This window comes from Somniosus microcephalus, chromosome 7, assembly GCF_052327205.1.
Source record: "Somniosus microcephalus isolate GS21.2 chromosome 7, FLI_Smic_1.0, whole genome shotgun sequence".
Lineage (NCBI taxonomy): Eukaryota > Metazoa > Chordata > Chondrichthyes > Squaliformes > Somniosidae > Somniosus > Somniosus microcephalus.
In genome coordinates, this window is record NC_140993.1 from 201,180,930 (window position 1) to 201,200,527 (window position 19,598).

The window sequence follows — 19,598 nt, forward strand, 5'->3', positions numbered from 1 at the left end:
TAGTCAGAAGATGCCTGGCGTACACCTCGTTTATTGGCCGCACGTAGTGGGCCTTCAGAATGGTGCAGGCATCCCCGTAGCTGGTGGCATCTTGGCTGAGAGGGGAGACCCGATGGCTCACCCAGTTTTGCAGGATTCCCAGTTTCACGTCTCCGGTGGCGGTTGCGGCTGCTATGGCGGTGGATGAGTTTGCGATGAAAAATTCGAAGCATTGGAACCAGTGTCCGAACTGTGTGGCTGCGTCTGAGGCATGGGGGTCCAGATCCAAGCGCTCTGGTTTCAGGAGTCGATCCATCTTGGTGTTTTAGTGATTAAAATTGATGTGCCATCAATAACTCAAAGACAAGGGCCTAGAAATTCAGCTGTTTGCGCCAGCCGTTAGCGCCAGATTTCCGGCGCTATCCACTTAGCGCCCGGGCACCGCCGGATCTGCGCCTACGCCGAACTTCAGCTGGGCTTTAGTGCCGGCGCAAAGTGTTAGCGCCCGCTCAGCTGCGCGCGCATCTTATGACGTCATTCCGTCGTGCAACGCCGTTTGTGCGCCCCAAACCGGAAATTCAGTGGCGCCCGGCCGATGTGGGCGTGGCGCTGCTAAGAACTGTGAAATGGAACTCAACAGAGGCCCTGTGGGATTCGGGGAGCGCTAATTAAAGGGCACATCCACTCACCCATAAAAGCCAGCCATTTCGCTGCAATGACTTGACTGGTTTGGATTTCTGCACAGAGAGCAAGGCACAGAGATTACTGATTTCGGACACCATAGGAGAGGTATTTTTGGCTTCTAGCCAGTGCTTTGACATTTGCATCCTTGTGATTTTGCTGTTTGGAACTTTGTAATGGGGGCTGCATGGGGGGCCAACCCTCAGTTGCTACATTTTGTGCGAAGGGCTCGCAGACGCTTTGAGAGAGGGCCAGGCATGCCTAGACGCAGAGGGGCCATTAGGCATCGCCAACGTAGGCCTTACCCAGTCAGGCAATACCGGGAGCAGGTCTCATATCTCACCATGACTGCGGCGCATTGTGTTAAGAGGCTGCGCTTCAGAAGGGAGGTGGTTGGAGAGATCTGCCAGCTGCTTCATGCAGATTTGCAGCCACAGCTCATATCCAGGGCGTCTCTCTCGGTGGAAGTGAAGGTCACGGTGGCTCTCAGCTTTTATGCAAGCGGCTCCTTCCAAGCCGCTGCTGGGGACATTGCGAACATCTCCCAGTTCGCCGCGCATCGCTGCATCCGACAGGTCACCGAAGCACTTTTCGCGAGGAGGCACCAATTCATCTCCTTCCCCATGACCCAACACAGGCAGGAGCAGCGTGCAGTCGGATTTGCCAGGATTGCGGGCTTCCCCATGGTGCAGGGTGCCATTGACTGCACGCATGTGGCTATGCGGGCACCTATCCACAATGCCGAGCAATACCGCAACCGGAAGGGCTACCATTCCCTAAATGTGCAGCTGGTGTGTGACCACAGGCAGCGCATCCTAGCTGTCAATGCCCGCTTCCCAGGAAGCAGCCACGATGCCTTTATCCTGCGCCAGACTACTGTGGCTGACATGTTCCAGGCACAGCCTCCACCAAGGGGATGGCTTATCGGGGACAAGGGCTACCCTTTGTGCAGATGGCTCATGACCCCGCTCCGTGCGCCCAGGACCCCAGCGGAGCTGGCATACAACGAAAGCCATCAAGCCACAAGGAACCTAATAGAGCAAACGATAGGCGTCCTCAAGCAACGGTTCCGTTGCCTGGATCGTTCGGGCGGGTCTCTTCAGTATTCGCCGGATAGAGTCTCCCAGTTCGTCGTGGTGTGCTGCATGCTCCACAACCTGGCTATCCGCAGGACTCAGGCACTGCCACCTGACATTGCCCCACCACCTCAGGAGGACGAGCAGGAGGACCCTGAGGAGGAGGAGCACCAGGCCAGGAGGGAGCGACAAGGTCCAAGGGCCGTCCGCCGGGGGCTTATTGCTCGACACTTCTAGGCCCCCTGTCAGGGAATGGCCTGGGCCACTGAACGCAGCCGCTCCGCAAGCCCTCAGCCGGTTAACCCAACAACCACTTGAAATATGACACCTGCACATGGTGAATAAATAAACATCTTTATTTCAAAAACTCAGGGCCCTTCCCACATGGAAGAGCAAAACAGAGAAGACCCCCAAAAAACAGTCACAAACTTCTGTCACTCCCAAAACCTGGGGAGGACTAACAAAACATCACCATCCAAATGGCCTTCGTCACTGGCCTAACAAAAACAAGCCCCCCCCACAACACAAACACCCCCATAAAACCAAACCACATAATGCCCCCCAGAACAGAAGCCCCCGCATCACCCAAACCCTCGCTCAACACACTCTATTCGGTGTGGCGAGAGGGCGAGTCTGTCGACAGCCGTCTTTTGCCCCGGCCCGTCCTGCTGCTGCGCCTCAAGCTGGGCCGTGAGGCTGTGGCGAGGCTGGGGGAAGGATCTTCAGGGCGACAAGGCGTCTCGCCAGATGCCCTTGGGGGTCGGCCTACACGAGGGCGGGCCCGGGAGGGGCCGGCTGGTGGCTGCTGCAGCTGTGGGTGGCCCTCTTCACTGGCTGCAGCAGCTCCTTGCACCCTGGCTGGGGGAGTGGCAGGCTCGCCTGCACCAATGGGGACAAGGTGGGTGATGCCAGGCGCGCGCTGGTCGCCAGACACACGTGCACTCGGGCGGCCTGGCCGGGGAGCAAGCGCGCCAAACTGTTGGTCGCCAGACCGGTGTGCGGCAGCAGGGCGGCGGCTGGCCTGGCGACGCCTCCGCGCCAGTGCGAGGGTGGCAGAAGTCAGTGTCCCAACTGCGCTGGCATGTGCCCGCATCTGCAGTGCCATTGTCTGCACAGCACCTCTCAGCTGGCGACTGGCGTGCTGCGCTGCCTCGAGTTGTTGCACCCCCCTCTCATGCGCTGCCACAAGGAGCTCCACCCCCCTGGCGTGCGCTGCTGCGAATTGCTCTAGGCCCCTGGCCTGGGATTGGCCGAAAGCCACCACACTTTGTGCGAGGCTTTCGATGGCGTGAGGCATCTGTGCCACCACCTCCATGATTTCGACGTGCCGCCGCTCCGACGCTGCCGACATCTCGTCCAGGAGGCGCACCTCCTGGGCGACGTCCGAGTCCGGACTGGAGGGCGCCTCCCCCCTCTGGGCAGAAGGCTGGTGTGCCGCCGGAGCCTTGCCGCGTGCGTCCATGCCACTGGGACCAGGTTCGGGGCTCCCCTCCCCCGCCTCCCCCTGGCTCTCCGGCACGCCAGACGTCTCCCCTTCATTGCCATCTCCTGGAGCGGAGGAGGGTTCCCCCAAGGTGGCGCCTTCCTGCTGCTCCTCGACGTCCTCCTCCTCCGAGGGCCTGGCTGTCTGGGCTTCAGGGAGCACCTCCTCCTCACCAGCTGAAAGCAGGAAGGCACAAGTGTAGCTTTAGAGTGAGGACAGGCCGACAGCGAGGGAGGCCGCACTGGTGCATTATGCGCATTTTTCGGCCAGTGGGGAAGGATGTAGATCTGATGCGCGAGGGCAAGGAGAGAGGTGCACCCGGTCCTGTCCTTACCAGTGGGTTCCAGTATAGGGTCGGCGTCGCCGAGCGCCACAGGCCCAATCACCGGGTGACGCAGCAGTCGGGCCACCCTCTCTTCCAGAACCGTTAGCTCCTGGTAATCACGAGGGCCTCCACCAGTGACACGCAGGCTCCTGGCGTTCCTCGCCAGCTTGGCCTGCAAGAGAAAGGAGGGCGTCTAAGTACAGTGTGGTGCCCCGTTGCTGTGTGTGAGGCCTCCCATGGTGGAATAGCTTGCACAGTGTGGTGCCCTGTTGCTGTGTGTGAGGCCTCCCATGGTGGAATAGCTTGCACAGTGTGGTGCCCTGTTGCTGTGTGTGAGGCCTCCCATGGTGGAATAGCTTGCACAGTGTGATAAGTGCAGAAAGAGCTATTGATTAACATGCAAGTGCCATTGCAGCGGCAGCAGGGCTGGGCATTAGACCTTGGATGTCCCTTTGGCCCTAATGGGAGGTGCACATGCAAGGATGAGGGGGACACTGGAAAGGGTACTCACCTTGACCAGCCGACATAGGTCATTGTATTTCTTGCGGCACTGGTCCGCACTCCTGGGAACATCGGAGTTGGAGGAGACCCTCCGGGCAATTTTGGTCCAGGCCTCCCTGAACTGGCTCCTGGGAGCCTTCCTGCCACTAGCCGGGCACACGACCCGTCTTCTCTTGCGTACCCCATGAAGGAGCACACCCAGCGCATGCTCAGAGAACCGCTGGGCTCTTTCACGGGCCCTCTCCATGACCTCCAGGCGTTGATTTGGTACACAACCAGTCCTGAGGCCTAGTTGCAGGGCTACAGCATGCAGGGCGTGGCTGCAGTCAAAGTTGACCCTTCCCCCTTTAAGAGCTGGCCGGCGTCAGGGTGTCTGCTGACACTCGCCACATGATCGCACCTGCGCTGCGCCCGGAATCGGCGTTATCAGGCTGCATCGCCGGATTAGCACCTGAACACAGGGTTCCAACGCCTTTTGCAGCGCTCGGCCAAAAAGTTGGCCAAATCTACTGAATTTCGGCGAGCTCGCCTGCACTTTCCGGCGGCCGCTAAATTTGCCGAGCGCCCGACTTTAGCGCCGCAATAGTGTCCGAACTGAATTTCTAGGCCAAGGAGTTTAAAGGATTCAACTGAAGGCTTTTAATCACTAAAACATTGCAGGTCTTTCCACATCGGGTTTGTCTGATAGAATGACTCATACAGCTCTTGAGACCTTTATATGACAAAAGACAGGGGCGTAGCCAATACACACAATAGGAAAAAGGGGGTGGTACACACAATACAATGCAGGTAAAACACAGGGGCTGATGAAGGCATATATTTCATCACAAAAGTAAAGCAGTCTTCCAAGACACCAGTGATGCAGTGCACCCACCTTTAAAGGAAACAACAAAGCATCTTCTTCCTCTCTCTCCCCTCCTATTCCTTCTCTAATATTTCTTGGGTCTTTCTTGGATTTTTCCTTCCCTCCTGAGACTTGAAGCCTGATTTGGCTTTCCTTCTTTTCCTTTTGTCTGCTTCTTCAGAACTCAGCTAAAACTTCTCTCTATTCAAGAGTAGCTGAAACTTTTGTGGACATCATCAATGATTGTTTCCTTACACAGCATGTTGGTAAGGCAACTAGGGATAAACAAATTCTAGATCTGGTTTTTAACAGTGACCCTAGTGCTGTATCTAACCTCCATGTGGGGGAACACCTGGCCAGCTCTGATCATAATATAATTAGATTTAATCTTATTGGACAATCCAAGGCTGCAGTCAATCTAATGCTGGTCCCAGATTTTAAGGGGGCTAACTTTACAAAAATGCCTGAAGGTCTGGCAAAAGTTGACTGGGCCACCCTACTAAATAGGCAATCAAGTACTGAGGACAAATGGGTTCTATTCAAAACCATTCTCATACAGAATTAAGTTATGTATGTCCTAATGGTTAAAATAATTGCACATGATAAAACAACACCATTATGATTGACAAGGAATGTATAGAGGAAAATTCAGTTGAAATAGAAGGCATTCCACACACTTAAGGCATTTAACTCACAGGAGAACAGGGAAAAGTATCACATGCAATTAAGGGAGTCAAAAACATCCATAGGATTAGCCAAGAGATCTCTAGAAAAGAAGATGGTGCATAATTGTGGCAGTAATATAAAAAGCTTTTATAGCTATTTCAGAAGTCAAAGATCATAAAGTATTGTATAGGGCCACTAAAGGATACAGTAGGGCACATTCAAACTGATTGTCAGGTTATGGCAGAGTTGCTAAATGACTATTTTACATCAGTCTATACTCCTGTAGATGATGCTTATGCTCCAGAAGAGGGGTGCTCATTATTGAATAGAATTATTAATATTAAAACAGATAGTAATGTCATCATAGAATCATAGAAATTTACAGCACGGAAGGAGGCCATTTTGGCCCATCGTGTCCGAGCCGGCCAACAAAGAGCTATCCAGCCTAATCCCACTTTCCAGCACTTGGTCCGTAGCCCTGCAGGTTACAGCATCCCAAGTGCACATCCAAGTACTTTTTAAATGTGGTTAGGGTTTCTGCCTCTACCACCCTTTCAGGCAGTGAATTCCAGACCCCCACAACCCTCTGGGTGAAGAAATTTCCCCTCAAATCCCCGCTAAACCTTCCACCAATTATTTTAAATCAAATCAAATCAAATCAACTTTTATTGTCATTGTTAGTGCACAAGTGCAGTACAACGAAATGTAGGCTTGCGGCTCCCGAGAGTGTACAATTTGGATTAGGACACTTAAACATTCAACATACATTTATACATTTGGCTTGCAGTATATTAGCATAAATATGACCATAATAAAGTGCATTGGCAGATGTGCAGGCTTTAGTGTTTATTTGTGGAGTTCAGTAGGATGACAGCCCTGGGAAAGAAGCTGTTCCTAAATCTGGTCGTACGGGTGCGAATGCATCTGTAGCGTCTTCCAGATGGTAGGAGGGCGAACAGACTGTGGCTGGGGTGGGTAGGGTCTTTGATGATGGACCGTGCCCTCCGTAGGCAGCGTTTCTGATATATATGCTCTATGGTCGGTAGCCGGGTGCCGGTAATGCGTTGGGCAGTTTTGACTACCCGCTGCAGGGCTTTCCGGTCATGGGAGCTACAGCTGCCATACCATACTGTGATACAGCTTGTCAGGATGCTCTCTATAGTGCAGCGGTAGAAGTTAGAGAGGATATGGGGTGACAGATGTGCCCCCTGGTTTTTGACCCCTCTGCTAAGGGAAATAGGTCCTTTCTATCTACTTTATCTAGGCCCCTCATAATTTTATACACCTCAATAAGGTCTCCCCTCAGCCTCCTCTGTTCCAAGGAAAACAGACCCAGCCTATCCAGTCTTTCCTCATAGCTAAGATTCTCTACTCCCGGCAACATCCTTGTAAATCTCCTCTGTACCCTCTCTAGTGCAATCACATCTTTCCTGTAATGTGGTGACCAGAACTGCACGCAGTACTCTAGCTGAGGCCTAACTAGTGTTTTATACTGGATAGATTAGGAAAGCTCAAAATTGATCGGACTCCAGGTCCGGATAATATTCATCCAAGGGTGATTAAAGAGATGGGTCAGGTGCTCTGTGAACCCCTTGCCCATATCTTCAATAGTTCAATAGAGTCAGGGATAGTTCCTTTAGACTGGAAGATAGCTCATGTAGTTCCTATTTTCAAAAAAGGGGACAAATCAGAGCCAGGGAATGACAGGCCTATCAGCCTGACATCCATTATTGGTAAGATGCTAGAAGGGGTCATAAGAGATGCACTTTATGATCAATGGGAAAGGGAAGGGGCCAATAGAAATTCACAACACAGTTTACGAAAAAATAGGTTGTGCCCAACAAATTTGATATTAAGGAAGTCACTAGGGTGGTGGATGAGGGACATCTAGCAGACATTCTCGATCTGGACTTTCAGAAAGCCTTTGATAAGGTACCTTGTACTAGGTTATTTCACAAGATAGAATCTTGTGGTATTAGCAGGAATTTGAAATGTTGATTAAGAATTGCTCCGGTCCTGCAGCCAAAACATTGTAGTTAACAGATATGGTTCAGCTTGGTAAAGGAGTGTAATTAAATCCAAAATGATTTGGATGTACTCGGGGAATGGGCCACGCATTGGCAAATGGTGTTTAATTTTGATAAATGTAGTGTCATGCATGTTGGTAGGGCCAACACAGAATACACGTATCATTTGCAGGGAACAATACTGAAAGAGGTTGAGAGAGAAAATGATCTAGGTATTATTGTGCACAGATAGCTAAAGGTTCATGGCCAACGTAGAGAAACTCTAACGAAAGCTAACAGGGTATTGGGTTATATTAATAGAACCATTCAGTATAAATCAAATGACGTCATTTTGACACTATACAGGTCACTGGTCAGACTGCATCTGGAATACAGTGCCCAGTTTTGGTCCCCACATATGATGGGTGATATAGTGGCCTTGGAAAAGATCCAGAGGAGAGCTACAAAAATCATTCCTAGCTTAAGGGTCCTCAGCTACTCAGATAGGTGCAAGGACCTTCGTCTATTTACTTAAAGGTGACCTGATAGAGGTCTATAAAATAAAGGGCTGGATAGCGACCCTATTGATGGATTATTCCAGTTTAACAGATTGGGAAGGACCAGGGACACGAGTTTAACCTATGTAAGAGTAGGAATAGGCTGGATGTTGGGCAGTTCTTCTTTTCCCAGAGAGCAGTGAGCCTCTGGAATACGTTGCCAGCTGGTGTGGTGGGTTCTGACTCTCTGCCTTCAAGAGGGAGCTGGGCCGGTTCCTGACTGGGGCAGAGATCGCATCATAGAGAAAGTAAATGTCTTTATAGAGCACACTGGGACCATGTGATCTCCTGGACTGGGCCTGAGGGGGTCGGGCAGAAATTTTGCAGAGTATTCTCTCCCTTTTTGGCCCTGGGTTATTCTCTGTTTTTTTGCCTCTCCCAGGAGATTACATGGCTGCAGGGCGAGGAGGGTAGTAATGTTTAGCCATGATGATTCAGCTATCATGGTGTGGGGCAGTCTTGATGGATCAGCTGGTCAATTTCGTATGTTTGTAATTCACCACAAGGAGAAAGGGAAAACTGGATGATTCACGACATACCTCCAAGTAATGGGTTTCAGAGTGCCAGTGACATGAAATCAGGTTGTTTGGCTTGAGATGAGGTTTGATTTGGAGAGCAATGATATTGAATATGGAATGAGAGTCCACGCTACCTGAGTACCTCAATGTCCTGGACAGTCTGTGGGACCAGCACATGATGAGTTAAAACAATCTTCTGATGAGTAAGTCAAACTTAGCGCCACAGATAAAGAGGACAATATAACCATGGTAATAAAATGATCAGAAGAGTTTATGGGGACAATATAACCAAGGTAATAAAATGATTGGATGAGATCAGAAGGGTTAAATGCATTTTTACTAGGTCCATCTTTGTTATTCTGTCGTTACTTGTATGTATCTTTGTTTTACTATGATTTATTGGTGGCATGCAAGGAATGTAGTGATCAAAGGTAAAAATGCTATATAAGTGTAGGTGAATCACTGTATAGTAGCACTCATAGGGGTACCTGAGTATGGTGTCTCAATAAAGGCCTGATCCTACATTGTTACAACTGTACGTGTGTGTACTCTAGTGTTTAAAGTAACAAGACGAACTGAGAAAGCAGTCCAACGCAGCCGAGGAACCCGACCTTGCGAGGTGGGTCCGTCAATAGAATATGTTAATGAAGGTACTTCCTTCACATTTTGACTGATTGGAATTTAAGTCCTCCAGCACGGGTTTCCTGGGACTTGGGAAACTCGGCAGTTAAAACGGAGGCGAGATTGAATAGCACTTCGTGAGGATGGTTAAAGGGCAAGTGTCCCGATATTAAGAAAGGCTTGTTGCTGAGAGCTCTTGTGGTGACAGACGTATTGGTAAAGTTTGGAGGTGTTCTCACATCAGGATGGGTGACAGAGAGGGGAGCAGCAGTTCGGAGTTCGAAGAAGGCACTACCCACCTAACAGGGTGTATGGACGGAGACTCGGTTACCTTAACTTCACTGAAGAGCAGTGCTTCCAGAGGCTCAGATTGACACATCTGATGACAATTCCAATGAAGAGGAGGAAGACAGGGACGAGGAGGAGGCAGAAGATGAAGATGGTGTCCCCAAGGCCATACCAACCGCTCACATTGCTGCTCGGGACACCAGGGATTCCGTTATAGCTGTATGGTTCAGTTAGTCACTCACACTGCAACAATCACATCATCTAGACACCAGCACCCCGCTCCCCCCAACCCCAAAATCACACAAAGCAGTCCTCTAACCAACCACAGACCCATTGCACATCCCCCAATTGGTCCTGTCAATTGATGTCTTCACATTCATTACCAAGCAACTGAAAAGGCAAATTGCCACTCGGCACACAAGAATGGGCAACACGGGGAAGTGCTGCAAATTAATACATTTTATGTGAGGTAATTACAAAAGGAAACTTAATAACCTAACATTTTAACAATAACCCAAGGCAACATACCTTCCCTGTTGCCACACATTGGTGAAAAACTGCAGGGTACAATTTTTGGACAGCCAAAATAAACTTGTACTGTTGCACATGGATATTGAAAGATGTGATGTGAACCTGCCCTGCCACTAGAAGCCACATGCCGGCTGCACTGGATTACACTCACTCATGGAAGCAAGTACATTGGACACAGGGGTAGTTGTCTGGTTGCTCTGCTAATTTCTAACATATGGATGTATTGTGTGCACAACCACTGCGAGCACATGTGTAACAGTGGAGGACCTGCTCATTTGAAGGATTTGGCCCTCAGCATTTTTGGCAGGAATAAGCGAAGAAGACTGTGGAGATAAGTATCCTCCTTTTATCTGTTATCCTCACTAACTATCTCACTCAGTAACAAAGATACATACATTGCACGACTGTAGTACAGCACACAATTTGGACCTGAAATTGCAGTCAAAGCTTCCCGCAGGCGAATGCCTCCAAACCGCAAGAAAAGTACGAACCTACCTGGTGCCTCCGTATCTTCGGACTCTTGTGGTCCTGGCCCTGCAGGCATACGCCTGCATAAAGGCCCACGTATCCATTGGGCACATGCGGTTCGCCAGTGTCCCTGGGATCACATGGGCTGGCCCAACAAATCACAAAGGGGGATTCCCATTATGCTTATGGGGATTCCATTTACGTACAGAATCCCCATAAGCTTAATAGGAATCCCCTAAAAAACACACTTTCACCCCACTGAAATAAAAATAAATCATCACATGTTTAAAATTAATTAAAATACAATTTCATTCAACATTTAAAACAAAAGTTTAATTTTTTGAAAAATAAATGTAAACATTTTTAAAGGGGCCAAAAATAACCTAAACTAATTTTAAAGGGTTTTGAATGATTAAATGATTTAAAACATTTTATTGTAGGAACGGAGGTCCCTAGCTGAAGAATTGAGATCGACGCAGAGAATCAAAAACAATAAAATTTAATGAACAAACGAAGTTAAACAGTAAACTGCTGGATACAATGCAAATAGGTCTGGTCTGGTTGAAAGCCTCTCTAGAGCTGCTAGAAGTTTCCGAGCACTGATGTCATCACGTTCTTCCCGCCGTTGGGGGATCACGTGACGGGCGGCATGACGTCATCACGCGGAGTAAAGGAAAGAAGCCATAGTACAGTTAACAGATACATTAAAGGTGCAGCCCCTGGTTGCACTACATTGCTGTTAAAGGAATTATAAACAATTGTCCTGAATCCCCTGATGGCTCTGCCACATTATTTTAATATTTATTTAAACCCTTACGTCAGTTAAACAAGGCCCTACGACTGCTTTTACCAGGCATAAGAGTTTCACGGGCATTCGCTGGGCAATAATTGGGCTAATAGCCCAACTCTCCACCATTGAATGTCCATTTCCTGCGCATGCAGATGATCTGTCAAGCTGAAACTTGACAGATCGCAAGTTCTGGGTTTTCGCACATGTGCAGCACACGCGGACACCCGGAACTTGCGGGGCACTTACGCGGTCATAGGCTCCAGAAAATCTGGGCCAATGTATTGGCACCTTCTCTCTGTTACAAAACATTCCTTCCCAAAACCATAGTAACATATCTTCCTGTTCTCAAGCTGAGGCAGCGACAGTTGGTGGCAGTCAGAAACTGAGCGCTTCACAGCAGGTCAGGTAATGCACTCCACCTGCCGTAAGTACCATCACAGATCCAAGTATCCCAGGGCATTCAGATAGTGAGCTTGAGGACAGAGCACCAGATGAAGCACAGATCACAAATAAGGAGGAGCAAGTGGAGGCGGCAGCAGAAGATGAGTAAACAGTTACCCAGATTTTTGACTCCAGCATTTTCTCAGCTACATGGGCATGGGATTGGTACACTACTGGGCCAGCATTCAGGCCCTCAAGACATCCTTGACACAACACTGAACACCTTGCAGGGGTTGTCAAAGAATGTACAGCTGTATAACTCCAACCTCTCTGCACTAATGTGCAGAAGATTTTCACAATTGTAGTGCGCAATGGAGCAGTGGCTACTTCACTGGCATCTGTAATGGAGCCCTCAAGGACATAGAAACTTAGGCAATTGAGATATTGGGCTCCAACCTACAGGAATCTGACAGCTGGACTTGACAGGCTTCAGGTTTGACTGAAGTGAGCCACGCTGATGAGATTCACACATCTCAATCTTATCCTACATTGTTCTCATGCAAATTGCAAATCATCCAGCACTTGGGACATAGCAGAAGAAGGGGCAAGTGAAGCTCCTTCCTGTCAAGCTGATCATTCATCTGACCAAACCACCGAGTTTCCTCAAAGGAATGATGATGTGCCAGTTAATGGGCAGGTGCTGGCAGTCACTGCCTTCTCAGATGTGTCTCGAGCAGCAGCAGAGAAATCGGATGACTCTGCGCCCAGTGGTACAACACCGCCTCTATCTCTGAAGGACCCCACAGAAGCATTGCAGCCTGCCCGCACACGTACTTAGTGAGTACTGAAGTATACCACTAGATTAGAAACTAAAAGGAAAACTCAAAAGGAAACACAGTCATTGGGGATAGATTCACCTCAAAATGTAAATAGCACTTTATAAATTTGGAGCACTTTATTTCTCCTTAGTGGGCAGTGCTTCTGTTGGGAAAGACCATGTTAATATTACAATGGATAGTGTGATGGCAGTAAATCTATAATAGAGGGAAATGTTCAGGAAGATATTTCTGTGTACAATGTATAGTGTTTGTGCAAGAGCTTCATCTGGAAATTACTGAAAGCAATTATCAATGAGTGCTTGCCACACTAATCTTCCTGGCTGGACCCGAGTTTCATCCATTCCTTCAGAATCCTGCCATTGGTGAAAATTCTGGTCCTGTTCAGCTGCTGCATCCTTTCCACAGAGAAAGTGGTGAATGTGTTGAATCTAGTTATCAGTGTCTGTCACTTAATTGATACATCAATGGACGCTTCGGTGAAGGTGTTGACGATGGTTTGGAGTACGACCTCCGAGTGAGCGCAGACGCAAGCGTCATCTGCATACTGTAATTCGACAACAGAGGATGGGACGACCTTGGATGTGGACTGGAGATTACGGAGGTTGAGCAGTTTCCCGTTTGTTCGTATCCGTAAGACAAAGGTCCTCTACCAACCTGCCCCCGCCACACAGTACTGCACCCCGATTATCAAAATCCACGACAAGGCCTTGGACAACGTGGACCACTTTCCATACCTCGGGAGCTTTCTGTCAACAAGGGCAGATGTTGACGATGAAGCCCAACACCGCCTTCAGTGTGCCAGTGCAGCCTTCAGTCGCCTGAGGAAGAGAATGTTTGAAGACCAGGACCTCAAACCCGGCACTAAGCTCATGGCCTACAGAGCAGCAGTGATACCCGCCCTGCTGTATGCCTCAGAGACATGGACCATGTACAGCAGGCACCTCAAAGCACTGGAGAGGTACCACCAACGCTGCCTCCGCAAGATCCTGCAAATCCATTGGCAGGATAGGTGCACCAACGTCAGTATTCTTGCTCAGGCCAACATCCCCAGCATCAAAGCTTTGACCATGCTCAATCAGCTCCGATGGATGGGTCACATTGTCCGCATGCCCGATACGAGACTCCCAAAACAAGCGCTCTACTCGGAGCTCCGGCACGGCAAGAGAACCCCAGATGGGCAGAGGGAAACGCTTCAAGGACACCCTCAAAGCCTCCATGAAAAACTGCAACATCCCCACTGACACCTGGGAATCCCTGGCCCAAGACCGCACAAAGTGGAGGAGAAGCATCCAGGAAGGCGCTGAATACCTCGAGTCTCTTCGCCGGGAGTAAGCGGAAGCCAAGCGCAGGCAGCGCAAGGAGCACACGTCAACCCAAGCACCCCACCCACCCGCCCCTTCAACCACCATCTGCCCCACCTGTGACAGAGACTGTAGGTCCTGCATTGGACTCATCAGTCACCTGAGAACTCATTTTTAATGTGGAAGCAAGTCATCCTCGGTTCCGAGGGACTGCCTAAGAAGAAGAAGAAGACATCAATGGACTGCATTTTGTCTGATCTGGTCGATGTCCCCTGTAGTGACTTGGAAGAGTCCAGCAGCATGTGGTATCCTTCAAAGCTATGGGAAGTGCTGGAGGTTGTCTGCAGGTCAGTGTGGAGCGGATGGCATAGTTCAGTGACGGCCTCTCTAGTGAAACATCGATGGTAAAGCCAGGTCTTTTAACAGTCACTGGTAGGAGCATCAGGGTCCTGCAAATGTGGGTGTCTAGGGTAGTGACAGGAATGGACATAAAGCCTCAGATATTGTGACATCTGCATTTGCTGCCCCTTAGGAACTGATCTTCCTCATTTAAAATGTGCAGCACAATAGAAATCCTCAAACGAGAACCCATTCACTTTGCTTGCCGCTGGTTCCTATGGAGTAGCTATCAATCGTCGTGCAAGTAAGATTGATAGAGAAACTAAAAGTATGCAAAAGTATGCCTCCATATTAAAATTGCCTGCTGTGGGGAGAAAATTAAATTAAATCAAAACAAACAACTTTTCAATGGACATTCAGAACAAAAAGGTAGTTTTGAGAATACAGCTAAAGCAGGTCAATTTGTTGGCTTATTAATTCGCCCATTTGTATGGCAGAGGGAGAGCCGGGGCAGAGCTCTCCCACACAATCTTCATTCAATGTGGGGCCTTATTAGCATTACCCCTCCTTTACAAAGCGCCGTATGCTGGCCAGAAACCCAAACCACACTACAAGCAGAGCCTCACAGTTTTAGTGCTATATTTTCTAAATAGAAAATGTTCAAATATTAGCCAGCAGTGCTCACCAATGACGTGATCGATATGGTCATGATCAGCATATTCCATCAAGTGACGATGAGTTAATTAAATTCTACACTGCTGCATTCGGTCAATTGTGAATATTTGATGCACTGTAATGGAGAAACTAGATTTTCCCCAATGGTCATTTTGATATAGGAACCTGTTAAGTATTTAACTTATTGGAACAGAAGTTCTTTACATAAGACCTTGCAAATAAGATGCAATAGAGATTAGTGCGGCTTTCACTGGGAATGATGTGGTCCTCAGAGGAGTCATAAATCAAAGCTTGGTGCAAAATGTTAAGAAGGGTTTTGTCACCGGGTGATGAGATGCATTGTTTGTTGCTGCTGGCTAAAATATTGTGCATGAGAACAGGAAGTGTCAACACCCATGGATAGGCTTTAGGTTTTAACAAGGTTGATCGAGAATTTTTTTTTGTGGGGGGGGAGGGGTTTGATAGCCATCTCGTACTTTAGTGAAGGAGAATTATTTTTAAATCGAAGTAACGCTGTGCTATCTGTCAGCTGTATTGTCATCTGGCAAGGAAAATTTGTGAGAACTGCTTGCCAAGCTAGAAAACTAGGGAAATCTGACCACCAATTTTAAAAAAGCTGACACAGCCCCAAAGCTGACCACTCAATATGACAAGTGAAGACAAGGCGTCAGACGAAGAATGCAATAGTACACAAGTTTACCATAACCTACGCTGCAGCTATACGCGACAATCCATCGCTTTTATTGCAGTACGCAGAAGTGTATTTAGCAGCAGTGGTGATTTAGAAATTACTGAAGAGCAATGTGAGTGCAGAAGGCATGAGAATTATTTTCTGTGGGAAGCTCCACCCAAAAATGTTCATTTCTGATGTCTGGTTGGTTGCATTTATTGACATTTTGGAGTCTATTGTAATTCTGAGTGTGAGCTCAGCACCTTTTTTTAAATAAAGTAAAACGCATCATCACCCCAACCCCACTCTCTACTTTATTTTCAACCCTTGAACAGTTACACAAACACAATGATAGGAAGTGTCAAATCAAGCCAGTTAATACATTCACACCAGCGAACATCCACCTCAGCTAAAAATAAATCAGCTTGAGCAAGTATTGAAGGAACTAAGCCTTTACATAAGACAACAGCTTGGCATGGCCCAGAAACTTGCTTTTGAGAAATGAAAAGGTTGTTAGAAGCTGCATTTTAGCAGCTTATTTGTTTTATATGCATCTTCTTTGGGAAAGCCTTTCTTTTTAACTTCTTTGGGGACAAATACTAAATAAACACACCCATAACTGGGACTCTCAGAAACCAACATTTCAAATTTTTCTGCCTCAAGTTTGTTTACAACAAACAATGGGAGAAAGTAATTACTGATTGATTCCAGTACTACCCTCCAACTGGTCTGATTCTGACAGGCCATAGTCTCACCTTCCAAATGATATGACTGGTTGACACCGACAACCTCAATGCCGGTGCAAAAAGATGATTTTTCTTGTAAAACGCTGACAAATGACACATGGGTTAAAAAGCTGATGGTTAATGTGTATGATGGCACAAAGAATAACTCAATGATGAATTATTCCAGAGGGCATGATTCCTGTGCTTCTGAGGCTAGGGAGGGACAGTGTCTGTGAAGAATAGTAGGTCAAGGTGAATAGCAGGTGAATAAATATTCGAGAGTTGTGCTAGATTATGGTTAGGGATGAGTAAGTATTCACGTCATCCATGATAGGGTAGATTACACACGGCTTGTGAAATGAGGAGACTTGTTGGCCCAAAAGATCTCTCTTGTTCTATGTTTTCTTGTGTTTATTGGTGCTCCCTCTACTGCCTTGTTTAGTATACTTTGAACTGAGTGTCACTCGAGAACTTGGCTCGAGTTGCACGATCCAAACTTTATACATTTGGCCTGTTTTTTGGCATTATGCAGTAGGAGGCACAGTAGGATGTGCAGTCATTCATTAATGAGTGTGTGCAACTCAGAACTTGGTACAATACCTTAGATTTACATTAAGTTTAGACTACCTAATCTATGTCTTTATCTCAGCACTCTCGGGATACATTAAGCTCAAATTCACAACTCCTCAGATAATGAAGCAGTCCATACCCTCATGCAACAAGACCTGGACAACACTCATGTTTGGGCTGATAAGTGACAGGTAACATTCATAAGAACATAAGAAATAAGAGCAGGAGTAGGCCGTACAGCCCCTTGAGCCTGCTCTGCCATTCAATAAGATCATGGCTGATCATCGACCTCAACTCCACTTTCCCGCCCGATCTCCATATCCCTTGTTTCCCCTGGAGTCCAAAAATCGTCCTATCTCAGCCTTGAATATACTCAAAGACTCAGCATTCACAGCCCTCTGAGGCAGAGAATTCCAAAGATTCACAACCCTCTGAGTGAAGAAATTCCTCCTCATCTCGGTCTTAAATGGCCTACCCCTTATCCTGAGACTATGCCCCCTAGTTCTAGACACTCCAGCCAGGGGAAACAATCTCTGCATTTACCCTGTCAATCCCCTTCAGAATCTTGTATGTTTCAATGAGATCACCTTTCATTCTTCTAAACCCCAGAGAGTATAGGCCCATTCTACACAATCTCTCATCATAGGCCAGCCCTCTCATCCCAGGAATCAATCTAGTGAACCTTTGTTGCACCGCCTCCAAGGCAAGTGTATCCTTCCTTAGATAAGGAGACCAAAACTGTGCACGGTACTCCAGGTGTGGTCTCACCAAGGCCCTATACAATTGTAGCAAGACTTCCTTACTCTTATACTCCAGCCCCCTTGCAATAAAGGCCAACATGACATTTGCCTTCCTTATTGCTTGCTGTACCTGCATGCTAGCTCTCTGTGTTTCTTCATCAAGGCAGAAGTGCCAGATGACAATCTCCAACAAGCAAGAGTCTAACCACCTCCCCTTTACATTCAACGTCATTACCATCGCCAAATCCCCTACCATCAACATCCTGGGGGTCACCATTGACCAGAAGCATAACTGGACCAACCACATAAATACTGTGGCAACAAGAGCAGGTCAGAGGCTAGATATTCTGTGGAGAGTGTCTCACCTCCAGACTCCCCAAAGCCTTTCCACCATCGACAAAGCACAAGTAAGAAGTGTGATGGAATACTCTCCACTTGCCTGGATGAGTGAAGCTCCAACAACACTCAAGAAGCTCGACACCATCCAGGACAAAGCAGCCCGCTTGATTGACACTCCATCCACCACCTTAAACATTCACTCCCTCCACCACCGGCGTACCGCGGTTGCAGTGTGTACCATCTACAAGATGCACTGCAGCAACTCAACAAGGCTTCTTCGGCAGCACTCCCAAACCTGCAACCTCTTCCACCTAGAAGGACAAGGGCAGCAGGCGCATGGGAACACCACCACCTCCAAGTTCCCCTCCAAGTCACACACCATTCTGACTTAGAAGTATATCGGCGTTCCTTCATCATCGCTGGGTCATTTCCCTACCTAACAGCACTGTGGGAGTACATTCACCACATGGACTGCAGCGGTTCAAGAAGGCAGCTCACCAGCACCTTCTCAAGGGTAATTAGGGATGGGCAATAAATGCTGGTCTTGCCAGCGATGCCCAGATCCCATAAATGATTTTTTTTTTAAATGACAGATGTGCACTTTTACCTTGCCTCTCTACCTATGTCTCACTTGGCAGCTTTCAAAGTTAATTAGTTCAGTAATATATGTAGTTACTGTTTTCTTCAGATACATGGGGGAGAAATTGAGCTCTGTTCTGCCCAGTTTTTAGACACTGCATGACCTCCTAACGCTTGAAAACGGGGTTCGAGATATATGCGCACACTTCCGACAGATGCCATCTTGGTAAAGGGTTTGCACGCATGCACCTAACCATCGCCAGCAGCATGCAGAGCAGGCAGATTATGATGTCAATCAGTGTATAATGTGGATTTGACGCCAGCGCTGTCATTTTTGAATGCCACGCTCCAGCCTACGCCCTGTCTTAACCTTGCATTGCTGAACACAACGTTAAACAGCATGAAGGACTCCCACCAGCACTATTTAAAGGGATCATGAACTACTTGCAGGTTATTTGCTGGTTTATTTCTTCTGGCTGCTGGTGCAATTGTACGCATTTTTGGAGCTTTCCTATAGTTGCCTAAAGTTTGAATAGTCTACAGGGAGTGGCTGGCTGGTGCTGAAGTATTATTTTGTTGATTTAAAAGCTTGTGCTGAAACAAGTTGCTTTCAGACATAGGTGGGCTGGTAGGGCTTCTTATGGGAATTGAGCATGACTGGGAGAATAAAAGAGAGGCCACACAGAACAAGACAAGCTGCTAGAGGAGGAAGGAGGGGGGGAAGAAGGGCTCTCAGCAGAAGGCCATATCCACAGAGGGTTTTTAGGGAGCAATTGTCTTACCTCAACTTCAGCGATGACCAACGCTTGAGATGTCTTTGCTTCACAAAAGAGGTTGTGACTGAAATCTGCCATTGCTGAAGCTGCAACTGCAACCTCAAAGCAAGGCAAGGACAGCATTGCCTGTGGTTGTCAAAATGACTGTGGCTCTTAACTTCTATGAGTCTGGCTCCTTCCAGGCTGCTGTTGGTGATATAAGCAACATCTCACCCTCCAGCGAGCTGACGCCTGTGCTAGCCTTAACCCCCATCCTGGCTCTTGCGGACTTGTGCCCGGTGTCTTACGACGTGCAGATCCCTCCTCTACCCTAGCGTCTAAAATACTTGC

The 19,598-nt window shown here is 48.1% G+C and overlaps 1 protein-coding gene across 1 annotated transcript; it reads right to left on the minus strand.

Annotated features, from left to right (window-relative positions):
• Nucleotides 1-2,069: 2,069 nt before the first annotated feature.
• LOC147115078 (uncharacterized) lies at nucleotides 2,070-19,346 on the minus strand. Its single transcript, XM_085993982.1, has 3 exons — nucleotides 19,275-19,346; nucleotides 3,554-3,737; nucleotides 2,070-3,395 (listed from the first exon to the last, which is right to left on the minus strand). The coding sequence occupies exons 1-3, from the start codon at nucleotides 19,344-19,346 to the stop codon at nucleotides 2,344-2,346; spliced, it is 1,308 nt and encodes a 435-aa protein (XP_085850108.1). The 3' UTR covers nucleotides 2,070-2,343.
• Nucleotides 19,347-19,598: the final 252 nt, after the last annotated feature.

Coding starts and splice junctions, on each gene's coding strand:
- LOC147115078 (XM_085993982.1), bottom strand. CDS start 19,346: ATGGCAGATTTCAGTCACAACCTCTTTTGTGAAGCAAAGACATCTCAA. Junction 3,738..19,274: donor TGGTCATCGCTGAAGTTGAG/GTAAGACAATTG, acceptor CACTGTACTTAG/ACGCCCTCCTTTCTCTTGCA. Junction 3,396..3,553: donor CCCTATACTGGAACCCACTG/GTAAGGACAGGA, acceptor TCCTGCTTTCAG/CTGGTGAGGAGGAGGTGCTC.